The sequence below is a fragment of the Mobula birostris genome, chromosome 3, assembly GCF_030028105.1.
Source record: "Mobula birostris isolate sMobBir1 chromosome 3, sMobBir1.hap1, whole genome shotgun sequence".
Classification (NCBI taxonomy): domain Eukaryota; kingdom Metazoa; phylum Chordata; class Chondrichthyes; order Myliobatiformes; family Myliobatidae; genus Mobula; species Mobula birostris.
The window spans coordinates 106,477,374-106,498,348 of NC_092372.1; the positions used below are offsets into that span (position 1 = coordinate 106,477,374).

The 20,975-nt window shown below is 42.7% G+C and overlaps 1 protein-coding gene across 5 annotated transcripts in view; it reads right to left on the minus strand.

The window, feature by feature from the left end:
* The window catches only part of ndst3 (N-deacetylase/N-sulfotransferase (heparan glucosaminyl) 3), a 726,179-nt gene that overhangs the window by 66,238 nt on the left and 638,966 nt on the right, over positions 1-20,975 (minus strand). For all 5 annotated transcript variants that reach the window (XM_072253177.1, XM_072253181.1, XM_072253180.1 and 2 more), the window contains one exon: positions 19,349-19,477. In XM_072253177.1, the coding sequence (XP_072109278.1) occupies positions 19,349-19,477 (129 nt within the window). The remainder of the gene's footprint in view (positions 1-19,348; positions 19,478-20,975) is intronic.

Genomic DNA, 20,975 nt, shown 5'->3' on the forward strand with positions numbered 1-20,975 from the left:
CTTATTCATTTTATCTTAATCCTATTTTGGAAACTGTCAGAGCCTGTGACTTACAGTTTGGAGTTCCGTCGATTGATCTAGTGCTCTGCTGTCCCCAAGAAAATTCTAGGAGAGGACTATGAACACAAGATGTCTCAAGCAGGAGATCAGAGACGGAGTATGGAGCCATGATCAACTCCATTTTTCACCAATTGAAGCATCAAGGAAGATTGAAACATCAAGGTGAATGTGGATGAAGCTGGATCGGCAGTTGTTCTCCACGGTTGGGCCAGAGGTCCAGAGGCCGTGTCAATGCAGAGGTTGGGGAGCCTCAACAGGCTGGAGGTTGAGAGGCCATGGGCCAGCAGTCACTCCCCGCAGAAGGGCAGAGTTCGAGCTGTTGATTGATGCTGATGGAGGATGCTTCCAAGATTCTGAAACATATGTGATTAATGCTGTGGACTGTAGTTTATATTGGTCCCCCTCAGGTTTCTGTGTCCTCTTTCTTGCTGTCAGTTGGTGTGTGGGCAATATGTTACTTTCTTTGAGTGAGGGAGGGACTGGGGATTTGGGGTCTGATGTTTTGTTGACGTTTTTCTGTGAAGATTTCGTGTGTGTAAGGGGTTTCTTTTTTTTATGTTACTGCGTAGTCTAATTAAAATGGCTTCTTTGTTATGTTATAACTGAAAGGGCTTCTTTGTTATGTCAACTGCTGAGAAAGTCCTTCCCACTAGCAGTTTGTTCTGGATTATCTATTGATATGAGGATGAATGAACCAATTGCGATAGTTGTTATGCTTTTGGTGTGTCTGAAGATATTGTATGCGCGGGGTTTTGGGGCAGAAGGCGGGAGAGAGAGGCAGAGGATGGACCAGGTGCTGTGAGTTCGCTAACGGGGTCGGACCCCGAGTGGGGCGTTCGGCGAGGAGAGGAGACGGAGACGGACTCACGTGGAGTGTCTGGTCGACCACCTTTGTTAGTCCCAGGTGGCCGGTCAAGGTAGTCCAAGGGGTCGCAGGGTGAAGAAGAAGGGTCCTGAGCTCCAACTGTTTGTGCACGAAGAGATTGAACTTTGATAAGTGTGGCGCCTTTTATTTTCCTTTTATATTTTACTCTCTATTAATTATATAGTTCCAGTAATATCTATAAACTGTAAATCATTTAATCATATCTGGTGTATTGTTTGTTATTTGGGTGGGGTGGGGTACATCACACAGCATCCACGCAAACTAAGTACCCAGTTTGGCGGGACTGAGGGCTATTTCCCTAGACGACAGCAAGCCGAGCGACCCTGAGGCTGGCCAGGGGGCTACATGTGCGAGAGAGGGGTTGGGGTTTGATGCTATTGTTGCTGTTTTTTATGTGGGAGGTGTTGGGAGGGTTTGGGATTTGCGAGTTTTGCTTCTTTTTTTGTGCAGGGGGATTAATGTCTGTTCTTCCACTGACCTCTATGGTTTTTCAGTATTTCATGGCAATCTGGAGAAGAGGAATCGCAGAGATGTATTTTGCGTACATACTTTGATAATAAAATGAGCCTTTGAACCTTTAAGATTTGAAGGTTTATCTGATATAGGCAGCTATGAATATCCTGACGAAAGGGTTATAGCTTGCCCTACTCTTCAAAGATTTGTTCAGTTCCCTGTTTATCTTCCATGAAGAGTTTAGCTGTCAATATCCATCTTTTAAGCAGTGTATTCCCCTTCTCTACCAAGGAGGGAAGTGTAGAAATTGGTGGGGCCCTAGCAGAGATATTTAAATCATCCTTAGTGACAGGAGAAGTACCAGAGGATTGAAGGACAGCCAATGTTGTTCTGCTGTTTTAGAAAGGTTCAAAACATAAACCAAGAAATTATAGGCCAGTCAGTCTGACATCAGTAGTGGGAAGGTTGGTGGAAGGTATTCTATGGGACTGGTGGCACAGTTACAGATTGGTATGTATGATGTTGTAAGCATCACTGAATCATGGCTGAAAGAAAATTATAGCTGGGAACTTAACATCCAAGGATACACATCGTATCAAAAGGACAGGTAGGTAGGAAGACGGGGTGGCATGGATCTGTTGGTAAAAATGAAATCAAATCATTAGAAAGCAGTGACGTAGGATCTGAAGGTGTTGAATTGTTGTGGGTAGAGCTAAGGAACTGCAAGGGTAAAAAGACACTGATGGGAGTTGTATACAGACCCCCACACAGTAGTAAGGATCTGGTCTACAAATTACAATGGTAGATAGAAAATGTATGCCAAAACAGCAATGTTACAATAGTCATAAGGATTTCAATACACAGGTAGATTGTGAAAATCAGGTTGGTGCTGTATCCCAAGAAGGGGAACTTTAGGATAGCCATGAGATGGCTTTTTAGAGCAACTAGTGTTTAAGCCCACTAGGGGATCAGCTATTCTGGATGGGGTGACGTACCACGAACCAGAATTGATTACAGAGCTTAAGGTAAAAGAACCCAGAGGAGAAAGTAATCATAATATCAGTGGTCCCCAACTTCTGGGCCGCGGACCGATACATTGCCGCCTTTGATCTGGGCTGACATTTACGTGCCGGGGGGCACCTAATTAATTGGCTTGTTTATTTCGGCTCTTTTCTTAAAGATGTGCTGGGTGCGTTCCGACTACTGCTACACCACTGCATTCTTCGCAGCAATGTTTCAGTCCGCGGCACGGAGGTTGGGGACCACTGGTAATATGATTGAGTTCACCCTGAAATTTGAGAAGGAAAAGCTAAAGTCAGATGTATGAGTATTACAGTGGAGTAAGGAGAGAAGCATGAGAGAGGAGTCGGCCAAAACTGATTGGAAAAGATCACTGGCAGGGCTGATGGCACAACAACAATGGCTGGAATTTCTGGAAGCAATTCAAAAGGAACAGGATATATAGATCCCAAAGAGAAAGAAGTGTTCTAAAGGGAAGATGAAACAACTGTGGCTAACAAGAGAAGTCAAAGCCAATGAGAGGGCATATAATAGAGCAAAAACTAGTGGGATGTCAGAGGATTGAGAAGCTTTTGAAAAACAGCACAAGGGAACTAAAAAGTCACTTACAAGGAAAAGTTGGAATACAAAAATAGGCCAGCCAATAACATTAAAGAGGATATTGAAAGTTTCTTCAGGTACATAAAGTGTAAAAGAGAGGTGAGAGTGGATATCAGACCACTGGAAAGTGTTGCTGGAGAGGTAGCAAGGACAAGGAAATGATGGATGAATTGAGTAAGTATTTTGCATCAGTCTTCACTATGGAAGACACCAGCAATATGCCAGAAGTTCGAGAGCATCAGGGGTCAGAAGTGTGTGATTGCCATTACTAGGGAGAAGGTTCTTGGGAAACTGAAAGATCTGAAGGTAGATAAGTCAGCTGTACCAGATAGTATACACCCCTGGTTCAGAAACAGGTGGCTGAAGAGATTATGGAGGCATTAGTAATGATCTTTCAAGAATCACTAGTTTCTGGAATAGTTCCAGAAGACTGGAGAATTGCAAATGTCACTCCTCTTATCAAGAAGGGAGAAGGGCAAAGGAAGGGAAATTATGGGCCAGTTAGATTTACCTCAGTAGTTAAGAAGATGTGGAATCAATTGTTAAAGAGGTGGTATTAGGGTACTTGGAGGCACATGATAAAATGGGCTGTAGTCAGCATGGTTTCATCAAGGGAAAATCTTGCCAGATAAATCTGTTAGAATTCTTTGAAGAAATAACAAGCAGGATAGATAAAAGAGAATCAGTTGCTGTTATGTACTTGGATTTTCAGAAGCCTTTTACAAGGTGCCACACACAAAGCTGCTTTGCAAGTTACTTCAGGAAAGATTCTAGCATGGATAAAGCAGTGGCTGAATGGCAGGAGGCAAGGACTGGGAATGAAGGGAGCCTTTTCTGACTGGCTGCCGGTAACTAGTGGTGTTCCACAGGGTCTGTGTTGGGACAGATTCTTTTTACGTTATATGTCAATAACTTGGATGACAGAATTGATTGGTTTGTTTCAAAGTTTGCAGATGATATGAAGATAGATGGAGGGGCAGGCAGTTTTGAGGAAGTAGAGAAGCTACAGAAGGACTTCGGCAGATTAGGAGAATTCGCAAAGAAGGTGCAGATAGAATATAGTGTTGGGAAGTGTATGGTCACGCACTTTGGTAGAAGAAATAAAAGGGTAGACTATTTTCTAAATGGACCGAAAATTTGAAAATTTGAAGTGCAAAGGGACTTGGGAGTTCTTGTGCAGGATTCCTTAAAGGTTAATTTGCAGGTTCAGTCTGTGGTGAAGGCAGCAAATGTGATGTTAGCACTCATTTCACGAGGACTAAAATGTAAAAGCAAGGATGTAATGTTGAGGCTTTATAAAATACTGGTGAGGCCTCACTTGGAGTATTGTGAGCAGTTCAGGGCCCTCTGCCTTAGAAATGATGTGCTGAAACTGATGTGCTAAGGGGAGCATGAGGGGAAACTTCTTCACTCATTGTTTTGTGAGAGTGTGGAATGAGCAGCCAGCATAAGTGGTGCATTCAAGTTTGATTTCTACGTTTAAGTGAAGTTTGGATAGGTACATGGATAGTAAGGGTTTGTAGGGCTATGGTCCTGGTGCAGGTCGAAGGGAGTGGACAGTTTAAGTGGTTTCAGCATGGACTAGACAGGCAGACTGGCCTGGTTCTGAGCTCTACTTCTCTATGACTCTTTGGATTTAAATCTTTTAGCCATAGCTTGACTTGACCTCGCTCAGTCTGTAACACACATATTCTGAAATCAAAGCTACGTCATTGATATGGGGAGTGCAATATGACTGGTCTGTCAGTAATTTTCCTGACTTGTGCATTAGACCTTTAGGATTTGTTTTTGCCTGCAACATTCATTAGTTATGGGCCATTAACAGTTTGATAAGCCAGCTGTACTGCAGCAGTTCATTTGCAGTTTTATCTGTTGGATTAATTGAGCATTGTTTCAGCTGTGTGTTGCCCAAATACCACACACAATGGGAAACAATATCACCTTCCTCCAAATGAAACAAACATGTCTGCCAGGACTGCATAACCATTGATTACAACACCTGTGCTGGAGTTCGATGGCTGTCCCAGCCTCTGATTTAATTGGAAGCCATGCCACAATTCATTATTCATTGCGACAGTTTTTTGCAAGACATATGAATGTCCCATAATTGATGAAAAATTAATTTAATATCATGTTCAACAAAGTGCAGTGGAACATCAGAGACAACACTGTTGCTTGATTTTAGAAAAATCTCCCTGAATCATCTCAGAAGGTAAAAGTTTCAAATATGTTATTCACAATCCATTTGTTTAAATTTTGCAGAATGCAAGCTTCTTTCCACATCTAACCACATAAATTTCCTGTAAATATGTAACATTTGGTGATTTTACAATATATTTTTTCAACTTAACTTGCTACATGAGTTGTATTGAAAAACTGGGCTCAATGCCACAGAGTTACTGCTTCAAAAAGAAATTAAGTGTATTATTGCTCTAACATTAAACACTTCAGGACGTTAATGCTGGATAAATATATATTGTATGCCAACATGGAAATTCAGGGCAATCCTTCTGAGCTGCTCTGACTCAATGCAAAAAGTTAGTAACTTCTGGATGAGTTGCACAGGGAAACCATAAGATCATTCGGCAATGGAACAGAATTAGTCTATTCGGCCCATCGAGTCTGCTCCACCATTCCATGACAGCTGATTTATTATCCCTTTCAACCCTATTCACCTGCCTTCTCCCCATAACTTTAGACAGCCTTACTAATCAAAAACCTATCAATCTCTGCCTTAAGTATACCCAATGACATGGCCTCTAAAGCTGTCTGTGGCAATGAATTCTACAGATTCATCATCAAGATGGCTAAACAAATTCCTCCTCATTTCTGATTTAAAATGAATGTTCTTCTATTCTGAGGCTGTGCCATCTAGATCTAGATTATCCCACTTCAGGAAATATCTGCTCCATGTCTAGTTTATTTGAACCTTTCAATATTTGATAGGTTTCAATAAGATCCTCCTTCATTCTTCTAAATTCCAGCAATCACAGTCCCAGAGCCATCAAACACTCTTCATATATTAACCCTTTCATTCCCAGGATCACTGACATGAACCTCTTCTGGACCTTCTCCAATGACAGCACATCTTTTCTTAGATAGGAGCCCAAAACTGCTCACAATACTCCAAGTGCAGTTTGACCAATGCCTTTAAAACTTTTGCATTATACTCTAGACCAATCAAAATGAATGCTAACAACATGAATTCTGCAGATGCTGGAAATTCAAGCAACACACATCAAAGTTGCTGGTGAACGCAGCAGGCCAGGCAGCATCTCTAGGAAGAGGTGCAGTCGACGTTTCAGGCCGAGACCCTTCATCAGGGCTAACTGAAGGAAGAGTGAGTAAGAAATGAATGCTACATTGTATTAGCCTTCCTTACCCCGACTCAAACGGCATGTTAACCTTTAGGAAATCCTACATGAGCAATCACAAGTCCCTTTGCACTGCTGATTTCTGAATTTGCTCTCTGTTTAGAAAATAGTCTATGCCTTAATTCCTGCTACCTAAGTGAACAACCACACACTGTATTCCATCTGCCACTTCTTTGCCCATTCTCCAAATTTGTCAAAGTCCTTCTGCAGACTCCGTTCCCTGAATACATTCTGCCCCTCCACCTATCTTTGTACTGTCTGCAAAAGTCACATCAATTCTATCATTGAAATCATTGACACATAATGTTATCCACAAACCTGCCTGTCCTGGCCGACCTATTGTCTCAGCATCCACAAACCTGCCTGTCCTGGCCGACCTACTGTCTCAGCATCCACAAACCTGCCTGTCCTGGCTGACCTATTGTCTCAGTATCCACAAACCTGCCTGTCCTGGCTGACCTATTGTCTCAGCATCCACAAACCTGCCTGTCCTGGCCGACCTATTGTCTCAGCTTGCTCCTGCCCCACCGAACACATTTCTGCATACCTCGACACTGTTTTATCACCCCTCGTTCAATCCCTTCCGACCTATGTTCGTGACACTTCTCACGCTCTTAAACTTTTCGATGATTTTATTTTCACCATGGATGTCCAGTCCTTATATACTTCCACCGCCTTATTTTCACCATGGATGTCCAGTCCTTATATACTTCCATCCCCCATCAGGAAGGTCTCAAAGCTCTACGCTTCTTTTTGGATTCCAGACCTAATCAGCTCCCCTCTACCACCACTCTGCTCCGTCTAGCGGAATTAGTCCTTACTCTTAATAATTTCTCCTTTGGCTCCTCCCACTTCCTCCAAACTAAAGGTGTAGCTATGGGCACCCGTATGGGTCCTAGCTATGCCTGCCTTTTTGTTGGGTTTGTGGAACAATCTATGTTCCGTGCCTATTCTGGTATCTGTCCCCCACTTTTCCTTCGCTACATCGACGACTGCATTGGCGCTGCTTCCTGCACGCATGCAGAACTCGTTGACCTTATTAACTTTGCCTCCAACTTTCACCCTGCCATCAAGTTTACCTGGTCCATTTCCGACACCTCCCTCCCCTTTCTAGATCTTTCTGTCTCTGTCTCTGGAGACAGCTTATCCACTGATGTCTACTATAAGCCTACTGACTCTCACAGCTATCTGGACTATTCCTCTTCTCACTCTGTCTCTTGCAAAAACGCCATCCCCTTCTCGCAATTCCTCCGTCTCCGCCGCATCTGCTCTCAGGATGAGGCTTTTCATTCTAGGACGAGGGAGATGTCTTCCTTTTTTAAAGAAAGGGGCTTCCCTTCCTCCACTATCAACTCTGCTCTTAAACGCATCTCCCCCATTTCACGTACATCTGCTCTCAATCCATCCTCCCGCCACCCCACTAGGAATAGGGTTCCCCTGGTCCTCACCTACCACCCCACCAGCCTCCGGGTACAACATATTATTCTCCATAACTTCTGCCGCCTCCAAGGGGATCCCACCACTAAGCACATCTTTCCCTCCTCCCCCCCCTGCATTCCGCAGGGATCGCTCCCTACGCAACTCCCTTGTCCATTCATCCCCCCCATCCCTCCCCACTGATCTCCCTCCTGGCACTTATCCGTGTAAGCGGAACAAGTGCTACACATGCCCTTACACTTCCTCCCTTACCACCATTCAGGGCCCCAAACAGTCCTTCCAGGTGAGGCAACACTTCACCTGTGAGTCGACTGGGGTGATATACTGCGTCCGGTGCTCCCGATGTGGCCTTTTATATATTGGCGAGACCCGACGCAGATTGGGAGACCGCTTTGCTGAACATCTACGCTCTGTCCGCCAGAGAAAGCAGGATCTCCCAGTGGCCACACATTTTAATTCCACATCCCATTCCCATTCTGACATGTCTATCCACGGCCTCCTCTACTGTAAAGATGAAGCCACACTCAGGTTGGCTTATATTCCGTCTGGGTAGCCTCCAACCTGATCACATGAACATCGACTTCTCTAACTTCCGCTAATTCCACACCTCCCCCTCGTACCCCATCTGTTACTCATTTTTATGCACACATTCTTTCTCTCACTCTCCTTTTTCTCCCTCCGTCCCTCTGAATATACCTCTTGCCCAGCCTCTGGGTCCCCCCCCACCCCTTGTCTTTCTTCCCAGACCTCCTGTCCCATGATCCTCTCGTATCCCTTTTGCCTATCACCTGTCCAGCTCTTGGCTCTATCCCTCCCCCTCCTGTCTTCTATCATTTTGGATCTCCTCCTCCCCCTCCAACTTTCAAATCCCTTACTCACTCTTCCTTCAGTTAGTCCTGACGAAGGGTCTCGGCCTGAAACGTCGACTACACCTCTTCCTACAGATGCTGCCTGGCCTGCTGCGTTCACCAGCAACTTTGATGTGTGTTGCTTGAACTTCCAGCATCTGCAGAATTCCTGTTGTTTACACATAATGTTTATAGGTTGCAGATAGTACGGGCCAACTACTTGGATTAATGATGCATCCTAAAGATAGTAAATCAAAGTCCAGAGAGAGTAGCAAACAAAATTAGGCACTCTCTCACACATACTATTATAAAGCAAAATTTCAAAAAATGCAAGATAGGTAGGAAGACATGGAGATTTAAGAAAGAAATTCCAAGGTGTTGATTTGCACTGTTGAGGGCATGGAAGCCAACTATATGCCTATTAAAAAATAATTATAATTTGCCATATTTAAAGGCTTGCAGGCTTTGAAAGGGAGAATAAAACTACAGCTATGAGGACCCCTGCAGCATTCGGTGACCTTGTGATCTCTGTCTGAGTGGCCAACATCAGAATGTCTTTTAAGTGGGTGAACCCTTGCAAGGCGATGGGCCTCGATGGTGTACCTGGTAGCGCATTGAAAGGCTGTTCCAACCAACTGGTGGGTGGGTTCAAAGATATTTTCAGTCTCTCATTGCTACAGCTGGAAGTTTCTACCTGCTTCAAAATGATGATACCAGTCCCCAAGAATAGCAGGGTGAACTCCCTTAATGATTATCATCCAGTAGCACTCAGATCTATGGTGATTAAATGCTTTGACAGGTTGGTCAAGGCTAGAATCAACTCCTGCCTCAGCAAGGACCTGGACCCACTGCAATTTGCCTATCGCTGCAATAGATTTACAGCGGATGTGATCTCATTGGCCCTTCGCGCGTCCTTGAATCACCTGACAATATTAATACTTACGTCAGGCTGCTGTTTATTGACAGTAGCTCAGCCTTCAACACAATCATTCCTACAGTTCTGATCAAAAAGCTCCAAAGCCTGGACCTTCCTCTGCATCTGGATCTTTGACTTCCTCGCTGAAAGACTACAGTCTGTGTGGATCGGAAATACCATCTCCACTTTGCTGATAGTCAACACTGCTCTACTCTCTATACCCATGACTGTGTGGCTAAGTACAGTTCAAATGCCATCTATGTTTCCTGAAGACACAGCTACTGTTGGCAGAATTGAGCTCATGCACAGAAGCAAGATAGATCAGCTAGTGGAGTGGTGTCGCAGCAACAACCTTACACTCAATGTCAGCAAAATGAAGGGATTGACTGTAGACTTCAGAAAGGGCAAGACCAGGGAACACATACCAGTCCTCATCGAGGGATCAGAAGTGGAAGGGGTGAGCATTTTCAAGTTCTTGGGTATCAACATCTCTGAGGAGCTATTCCGAGCCTGACATATCAATGCAGTTACAAAGGAGGGATGACAGTGGCTATAATTCCTGAGGAGTTTGAGGAGATTTGGAACGTCACCTAAGACACTTGCAAATTTCTACAGATGTACAATGTTTTCTTTGCATGGTCTATAAAATGGGTAATAATATCATTGTCAAGAGAGTAAAGTTTACAATCTACAGTATTTAGATAAACTCAGAATGGAATAAATCTATCTGCAAATGACAAGGCAAGGACCATATTGGTCATGAGAAGGCTCCACCAACGTATGGGTAAGAATGGAGAATTGTTATGAAACTGTTGCAGCATTGGAGCTTGTTGTGTTTGCTCTTCAGTTCAATAGATCATTCGATGTACTGCATGGAAGGTCTTCTCATCTTGTTACTGATGCAGTAAATTCTCCACAGGACCATAGGCAAGTAGAAATTCAATCACAAATCTTTTCTGCTGGTTTTAAAATCAACTCACGTTTCCAAAATATTAATAAAATATCAAGCACCAATTCAAGAACTTCATGTGCAGTCTTGCTAGTGGATATGGAACCAAATGATTAGCTAAACGTGTTCAGGAAGGTGCAGATAATGAGGAAGTGACGGACAGCACAGGGAATGTCATGGATGGTGATGGTAGAAATGAAACAGGCGCAAGCTGACTGGAGGATGAGTATGGTACTTCTCTTAGCTCAGGGACAGAGATTTAATCTTGTTGGAGTTGCACACACGACTGCTCTTTGGTAAGAGACAATAGATGCTTGAGCCTCCAAAATCATCCATCAAGTATCATGTCACTATGTAACTGAACCAGTCTTCCTGGATTATGTGGCTAGTTCAAGAACATTATCACTAAAGTCCTCCATGTCAGAAGTCTAAAGGCAAATTAGAACATCTCATTTCAACACATAATTTTTTGCTATAATGGCCTCAAACTCATCCAATGTAAATCTCATCCAACTTTTTCTCTTGAACAATTGGGTGGGAAAAACCTAGACACAGATAAAGGAACATAATTGGTTCTGTTCTTCAAAAGGACAAAGTCAATTTCAGGTAATGGATAAAAGAATGGCTTTGACCTTAACGGACACAGATGAGTTGTCTGTTTCATAGGGCGGCGTCAAATCAGTTTTCCCTGCACAAAAGTGGAAATAATAGAAAACAGCAGGACTGGCCAGCCAGAGAAACATCAATCTGAATTGTTAATTATATGCTACATCAATCCACGCAAAAGGATTGCATTAAAAAGCTTTGCCTTTCAGCATAACATTGTTGGCTGAATGGCCTGTTCCTGTGCTGTACTCTTCTATGTTCTAAAAGGACTGATCATATACTATCTGGACCTATTTTAATTGTAAAATGTGGCTGCCAGATGGATCTAATCTAGTAATATAAAATGTGGTAGTGATACTAGATTTTTTTCAATTCCTCCCTGTAGCATTCAATGGTGTTCTGAACAAATTGATTCAAATTAATTGATCTGAAATAGATTGCCAAAGGAATCTACCAGCCATCAGATGAAATTATATCCAATCAATCTGGGTTGCACTTGAAATCAAACCTTAAAGTCAAGGGATGTGGTCCAATCTATGATATTATTCAGTTTTTTCGTTACCAAACACACATCAAATTTGCAGCTGAGCCGAGGAGAAATAATACACATCTGTTTTATTATTCCCCATGAGCACATGAGAACTTCAGCAACATGTTTTTGTAAATTGTTGCCCTAATTGTGTGCAGCATTTTAAATCATTTGGTGGAAATATGTTCACGGCTATTTTAACACGAAATACAATAGCAAGTATTTAATTGGAGCACTTGCAGAAGTAATTAGTGTTCCAAATGAATTCAGGAGCACAAAAACACTCAAACCTTCCAAATGGCTTCCTAACTGGTAGAAATGCAATGGATCAGCTAAAAAGTGCCAGGACACAAATTTTGGCTCTTGCATCCTTCACTGCATTTTACCAAACAAGGTCTGTTTGGGTTGTCTATTGTATCCCGTGCCCCCTGATGCAGCCTATTCCACATTGATGAGGCCCAACATAAGCTGGGAGACCGTTTTGTGGAGCACTTCCGCTCCATCCGCCAAAAGCAAAATTTCTAGTAGCCAACTATTTTAGTTCCTATCCTCATTCCCGCTCCAAAATGTGAGTTCACAATGAGACCACCCTCAGGGTGGAGGAACAACATCTTATATTCTGTCTCGGTAGAATCCAACTTGATGGCATGAGCATCAACTTCTTCTGGTAAAAATGTGTTTCTTCCCCTTCCTCCTCCTTCTATTTCCCACTCTTGCCTCTTAACTCTTCTCCTTACTTGCCTATCACCTCCCCCAATGCCCATCCTCCTTCCCTTTCTCCTATGGCCCACTCTCCTCTCATCAGATTCCTTCTTCTCCAGCCTTTACCTTTCCCACCCAACGGGCTACACTATAACCTTCTAGGTAGTCCACCCCCCCACCCCATCTCTCGCTTTTTTGTTTAGCCATCTTCTACCTTCTTTTCCAGTCCTGAAGGAGCGTCCTGACCCAAAACATCAACTGTTTATTCATTGCCACAGATGCTGCAGGTCTCTGCAGATTTCCTCCAGTGTTTTGTGTGTTACTCTGGATTTCTAGCATCTGCAGAATCTCCTGTGTTCACCTATTTTCTTCACCTCTCAGATGCCAAAAGTAACTTTGAGAGCTCAGATTCATCATGACTCATTTAGAAAACCAGTTTTGCCCCCTTGCTCCCAAATCCTACAGAAACACGGCAATGATAACACAACACCACCTTATTAGCATATGGCAAAGAATTCTTATACGTTATTTTCTGCTTATTCAGTTTTGAGCCTCCTAATTTTATTTCCCCACAGGAAATACATAATAAAATCTGCATGCATTTACAAATAAGATATTACCATCATTGTTCGTCCATTGGACCATCCCTTTATGAACTCTTTATATCAATGCAATACACTTAGTTTCAAGGTTACCCGTCTGATATTATAAATGTTTTTGCCATTCTTTTTGATAATTTTCCTGTGTGATTAGTTTAGTTCCAATTGATCCCGCATAGGTTATTTTTACGTTTTTCTAACCCAGTACTCCCTTGTTGATTCTTTTATTATTTTTAATTATTATCACTTTGAACATAATTATGCTGCAGTTGAATTTTTTCATAATTGTTACTTGTCCCACTTCATTTCCCAGAACTAACTCCATAAAAGACCTAGATTGCACAGACCTAACTGTCAGTGTTTCTCATCCTTACACTCGACACTGAGTAGATGTACAGCATGTGAAATTAGATGCAGACAACTCCATGTATTCTTCTTGTAAAATACCTTGAACATTATTATACTTCTTTGGTGTTTGCTTTTGAGTTTTTAAATATCACAAAGTTATAATTTCAGCTAGTGACTATTTAATGTAAAAGAGAATGTTATAGATCTAGGCTGTAGTTAAAATGAAATGTTAAAATACTGTACAATTGCTCAGCTGGCTTGACACCTTTCCAGCATTGGATACCAGAGATAACTTTGAGCAGAAACCTAATGGTAACTGTACCAGGGAAAGTCCAAATTACAGATTAGGGATTTGCATGGATAACTTTTTGGAGGTGGGTGGGAGCATTATTAAACAACTACAGTGATGTTCCACAGGGTCCAGCTCTGGAATCCCTGCTCTGCGTGATTTGTATAAATGATTTGGATGAAGAAGGGAGAGTTAGTAAGTTTGCAAGTGACACAAAGATTGGTGGAGTTGTGGTAGTGTGGAGATTTGTTATAGTTTGCACCGGGATATTGAAAGGATGCAGAGGAGGGCTGAGAAGTGGCAGGTGGAGTTCCAACTCGGAAAATTGAGAAGAGAATAATTTTGGAAGGTCGAATGTTAATGGCAGGATTCTTGACAGTGTGGAAGATCAGAGAGATCTTGGGAGCCTATATCCCTCTCAGCCCCTCTTCTCTATCTAAGCGTGCAGGTGCATCTTAACCAATCCAACTGCACCTGCCTTGACTGCTTTCTCTGGCAGGACATTCTATAAACTCACTACCCTCTGAGTGGAAAAAGTTGCCCCACAGGATCATTTAAAATTTTTCTTCTCTCACCTTAAATCTATGTCCCCAGCTTTGAACTCCCCTATTGTTGGAGAAAAGACAATCACCATCCATCTTATCTTTGCCTCTCATAATTTTAAACACTTGTATAAGATAGCCCCTTATTCTTCTCTGTTCCAAGGAACAGAGACCTATCCAACGTGTTCCTATAACTCAGGCCTTCTAGTTCTGCAAAATCCTTTTAAGTCTTTTCAACATTTTCCCATCTCTCTGGGTGTCTCCACTTTAGAAAAAATGTATCTCTGATGTTCTCAGCATCCTGGATGACCAGCACAGGATGAGCACACAAGTCACAAAACAAACTGAGAGTACATTAAAATATAGTCCACTGATTTGAGAAGGGTTCTACCTAGAGAAGAAGCTCACTGCTTCCTGACCATTCAATATCATTTTTACTCTTTTAATTTGACATTCCCTAAGTTAAGAACACCAGTTTCTTCCATTATATGATGGGATATCACTTTTTAATGTGCGTGTTTTCCCCCAAATTTTGGTTGCGACTTATTATCAATATTTTTTTGGTATAGAGACTAGGTAGCTTCAAGTTATAGAGTAATACACCATGGAAACAGGCCTCTTGGCCCAACTGCTCCATGCCGAAAACAGCCCCCTCCGTGCTACACATGGTTGCCCAGATTCCATCCATAACCCTCAAAGCCCCTCCCCTTCATATACCTATCCAAATACCTCAGATGTTGCAATTGTACTCACCTCAACCACTTCCTCCGGTAGCTCATTCTTATCTTTATCTGTGCTCTCTAGGCTTGGACTCTCCAGCCCTAGGGAAAAGGCTATTATCATCCACTTGATCCACACCCCTCATGATTTTCTAAACTTCTGTGAGGTTATCCCTCATTTTGTTGTGCTCCAGGGCATAAAGATCCAGCATGGTCAACCTCTCCAGTCCAGGCAGCATTCTCATAAATCTCTTCTGCACCCTCTCTAGCTTGAAAATATTTCTCCTACGACAGGGTGACCAAAACTGTACACAATACTTGTGTTGCCTCACCAACGACTTATGCAACTGCAACACAATGGCCCTACATCTAAACTCAATGTCCTAACTGCCTTTTTCACACCTTGTCAGTGAGACAGCATAGCCATATCAGTGAATGGTGCACTTGTACCCCCGCCCCCGATCCACAACACATATCAGTATTTTGCCATTCACTGGTTTGAGTGTCCAAGATGCATCACCTCACATTTACCTAAGCTGAAATCCATTTGCTATTCCTCAACCTATCTTCCTAACTGATCAAAATTGCTTCGTCATTTACTATCACCAAGACCCCCAAATTTAGTATCATCAGCAAACATTGCTAATTGTGCCATGTACATTTACATTCAAATCATTACAAACATGAATAACAGAGGGTTTAACATTGACCCTGGGGCATTCCCCTATGCACAGGCTTCCAGTTGGAGAACTGTCTTTAAGCCATTACCCTCGGCTTTCTGTCTGAACCAATTCTGAATCTACTTCTCTGACACCCCTTGTATCCCATGCAACCTCACCTTCCAGATCAGATTCCCATATGGGACCTTATCAAAGTCCTTACGAAAGTCCAACATTCTCTGACATTCATCTATCCTGTTAGTTACCTCTTTGAAAACCTCAAATATTTGGCAGACATGCCCTGCCATGCACAAAACTATTCTGATTATTTCTTATCAGGCCTTGACTTTCCAAGTGATGGCAAATCTTGTCCCTCAGAATTCCCTTCTGTAACTTCCCTTCAAGTGAAGTTAGTTCACTGGCTTGTAGCTCCCTGGCCTGTCATTGCTACATTTCTCAAACAATGGAACAACATTCACCACCCTCCAGTCTTCTGGAACTTTGCTAGTAGCTAACGATGAAGCAAATACTCTACAAGGATCTCCAAAATTTCTTCCCTGGCCTTCCATAAGGTCTGGGGTGTATTTGATCAGACCCTCGGGATTTGTCCAGCTTAATGTGCCTCAAGGTTGCAAATACCTCCTTCTCATCATATGCATATGATCCAATACCTCACTTGTTACTACCCACATTTCTTCGGCACCTATTACATTTTGCTTCATAAACACCAAGGAGAAATAGGCATTAGAAACTTCAGCCATCTCCTTTGGCTCCTTGATGGTCTTTAAGATAACCTAGTCTCTGCTATCTCTCCTAGTCACCTTTTTACTGTTAATATAAATGAAGAACCTCTTGGGATTATCCTTAACTCAACCTGCCAAATCCATCTCATACTGTATTTTTGCTCTCCTGATTTTTTTTTACCTTAAACCTTTATATTTGTCAAGTGATACGTTTGTATCCAGCTACCAAAATGTGATGTACGCTTCTCTTTCCTTAGCACAGTTTCAGTATCTCTCATCAGTCAAGGTTCCCTAAACTTGGTATGCCTGCCCTTTACTCTAAGAGCAACATGCTGCCCCTGAACCCTTTTAGATCCTTTGCCTTTAAACAGAGTAACTTAGTTGATCTTAGTTAGATGCTACATAATAGCCTCAAAAGTGAACATGCTCCAGTTCAGGACTCTAATCAGTGGGCCTGTCTTCCCACAATTATTTTAAAACTAACACAACTGTAGACACTACTGCTACTTCTGTTACTTGGCCCAAATCATTCACTAAGACAAGGCCTGGTATTGTCTCTTACCAAGCAGGCTCCTCTATGTACTTCAGGATGAAACTGTCTTGGATGCACCACACAAACCATCTCCTTTGTCTTGCTGACCTTGAGAAAGAGGTTATTTGCCTGGGGTGATATACTGCGTCCGGTGCTCCCGATTTGGCCTTCTATATATTGGCAAGACCCGACGCAGGCTGGGAGATCGTTTTGCTGAACACCTACGCTCTGTCCGCCAGAGAAAGCAGGATCTCCCAGTGGCCACACATTTTAATTCCACATCCCATTCCCATTCTGATATGTCTATCCACGGCCTCCTCTACTGTAAAGATGAAGCCATACTCAGGTTGGAGGAACAACACCTTATATTTCGTCTGGGTAGCCCTCAACCTGATGGCGTGAACACTGACCTCTCTAACTTCCGCTAATTCCCCACCTCCCCCTCGTACTCCATCCGTTATTTATTCATATACACACATTCTTTCTCTCTCTCTCCTTTTTCTCCCTCTGTCCCTCTGACTATACCCCTTGCCCATCCTCTGGGTCTTTCCCCCCGCCTTTTCTTTCTCCCTGGGCCTCCTGTCCCATGATCCTCTCATATTCCTTTTGCCAATCACCTGTCCAGCTCCTGGCTCCATCCCTCCCCCTCCTGTCTCCTATCATTTTGGATCTCCCCCTCCCCCTCTCAAATCTCTTACTAGCTCTTCCTTCAGTTAGTCCTGACGAAGGGTGTCGGCCCGAAACATCAACTGTACCTCTTCCTAGAGATGCTGCCTGGCCTGCTGCGTTCGCCAGCAACTTTGAGGCATATTGGTGAGTGCCCAGTGTAGCAGAAATGGAATTTTTGATGTGTGCCACTACCAGCCCTTCAAAGCACTTCCTGATGATTGGTGCCAGTGCCACAGGGCAGAATTTGCTTTATTCACAAGGTGTAGACTTCTTTGGTACAGGGATGATGGTGGTAGATGTGAAGCATGTGGGGACAGCACCTGGATAAGTGAAGTATTGAAGATGTTTGTGAAGATGTCAGTGCATGAGTATTCAGCCAGTACTCCCTCTACTCTTCATGTTCTTCGATCACTTCTAAACATCAGTATCCTACAACACTGAGCTGCTTATCTTACGCTTCTCTCCGCCGCATTCCTATTATAGCCACATTATCTCAGTCTTTGGAGACAATCCACATCCTTACTTTATCGACTAAGCTATGTGCATTGAAATAGATGCAGCTTTAAGGCACAGGTCTGTGATCCTTGGAGTGCAGAAGAATGAAGGGCAATCTTATTCAAACATAGAAGGGCTTAACAGGTAGAGGTTAAGATTTAAACACAAAATAATCTGCAGATGCTGTTGTCAAAGGAACACTCACAATGTGCTGGAGGAACTCAGCAGGTCAGTCAGCATCAGTTGAAAAGATTAGTCGACGTCGGCTGAGTTCCTCCAGCACATTGTGAGAGGTTAAGATTTTCTCACTTGTTGCATAGTCATGAGCAAAGGGACAAAGCCAGAAATTAAACTGCATAGAAACTTCTTCTTTCAGTAGGTCTGATCATCTGGAATTCTTTCCTTCAGAGGAAGGTGGAGATAAAGATATTTGAAAAATCATAGACCTGAGTGATAGGGAAACTGGCACAGAAGGAGGGAAGACCGGCCTAAGTCGACTATAATCATGTTAAATGATGAGGCAGGTTTGGCAACCCTGGTGGCCAACTCCTTTCTGCTCCTATTTTCTTCTGTTCTTTTTCATAAAGCTGAAATGGCTTTCAGATTTAACTCTATCGGTTCACTCATTAAAACAACAAGGTAGAGATTGTACATTTTACAACCACAAGGGAATCCCCACATTTCCAAGGTCACAATGAGGTCTCTAGAACAACGTATTACTGCAGTTCTAATGATTAGCAAGAAAAGTTGAGATAAAATATTTGTAAGACAGCTGCTCTTCTAATTGTGGCAAACCAGGTAGCCTTAGTTTTACTACCCAGACTCGGGAAGAGCTGCATTGAAGGAAAAACCATCTTCCAGATGAGTCATACATCAAACAGCTTTCAAAGACTGCATGATATTATTACAGAAAAGATCACCATATATATGCTCATGTACCTCTGGTCAACAGGTCTCCCTCCTCCAATGAAACTACAGGAGATTACCTACTCTTTCTGGCACCTATTTTTTTTTGGATGGTGGCTTTCTGGAAATTAGTTGCTACTTATCCAACATAACAGGAGTGAGTACAATTCAAAGAATATTTCATCGTTTCAGAGTGTTTAGAGACATATAGAGACTGTAAAAGTCAGCAGGTACTCTTAAAGCAACTTGCAAATTTTACTTAGTCAGCTCTCAAACCTAGTGACTTGTGTATACTTTATTTCAAAGTGACTGCCAGCTCACAGACTGTATAGGGTCAAAAAGGCAGTTCACACCACCTTCTCAAGGATAATTAGTAATTAAGAATGAATACAAGCTTTTCCAGTAATATCCAGTGATTAAGTATAAGAAGGAAACAAATCTTTGTTTAGCATGCATTATATACTTACTGGATTAAGAAGAACAGTAAGAAAAAGCTCTCCTCCCCTGATGCTTTTGTCCAGTTCTTTTGGGCCTCCAGGGTATTCTTTGTAGAATATGGTATGGGTGAAAAGGCCACAAGTTTGACGTGGGAGTACCTGAAGCAATAAGGGAAATAGAAAGGCGTACATTTGAACAGGCTTTCTCAGAGCAAAATCTTACACAAACCAGAATAAGTTGATAGAAAAGTGAGAATTCAATTTAAAAAAGAACTTTGGAAAGCAGTAGGAGTTGTCAAGTAACTAGTTTCCTTTTTTCAAACTTCCCACGAAATCCAGGGTGTAAGTCACACCATTTTGAAGACTTCACTGTTACAAAAGCATATTTCCTGAAAAATGTCTATTTGCAAATTGTATTCCATGCACAAGGCAGAGTTGTTCCCCTTGGAAACGGTGCATGGTGCACTGTGCAAGAAACCTTGTTACCTAGATCACAAGGTTCACAAAATTTAGAAAGTAAACTTGCTATAACTTGCCATTTGACATCCGTGGACAGCAGCAGAGAACATTAATTACCACAGGACTTCACAATAAGGCAGCCTGAGCATATACAGCCTGCAGAATTATCCATAACAAGGGGTGAGGAGGGAGCAGCCAGATAGACAGATCTAGTTCGGGTTTGAGAGAATGAGATGGAACAGGGGAAGAGAGATGGAGTGTATTGTTGTGGAGGACAAAGGAAAATACCAAAGATCACTTATTCTCTCTCATATCTCTTTATTTAGTCTCTCTCACTCTCCCCATTACCACATCTCCTTTCTAAATTCTCATTTTGCCCCATACCCTGGCTGCCTCCAACTTCCCCCTCACCACTTGCACCTACCCTCACTTCACTCTGTCCATCACACACCCTCACCTGACACTGCCTATATATATCCTCTCACTCTGCTCTATCTTACCTTTTACTCTTTCTTACACACATACACACGCACACCACCCACTATCTCTGCACATATATCTCGACCAATTCTTTCTCAGGTACTTCTTCCTAGAGATTCAGGTACTCAGGTACTCCCACGTCAAACTTGTGGCCTTTTCACCCATACCATATTCTACAAAATATACCCTGGAGGCCCAAAAGAACTGGACAAAAGCATCAGGGGAGGAGAGCTTTTTCTTACTGTTCTTCTTAATCCAGTAAGTATATAATGCATGCTAAACAAAGATTTGTTTCCTTCTTACACTTAATCACAGGTCCTCATCCCGGCCTTCAGACTGACTGGCAGCAGGAGGAACAGCCACAACCTGAAATCTTTGACAAACAAGAGAAAATCTGCAGGTGCTGGAAATCCAAACAACATACACAAAATTCTGGAGGAACTCAGCAGGCCAGACAGCATCTATGGGAAAAATGTACAGTTGACATTTTGGGCTGAAATGTTGACTATACTTTCCCCCAGCATTGTGTGTGTGTTGCTCTGAAGTCTTTGACTTCAGTCAAGTGAACATCCTTTCCCCAATGAGATAACATGAAACAGGGGAAGATTGGAGGCCTGACTCTGAGGGCAGGGGGCAGGGGGCAATGGGCAGTGGGCAGTGGAAAGGACAGCATCTGAGATCAGAGGAATATAGCAATATGGCAGATCAAATCTGACTG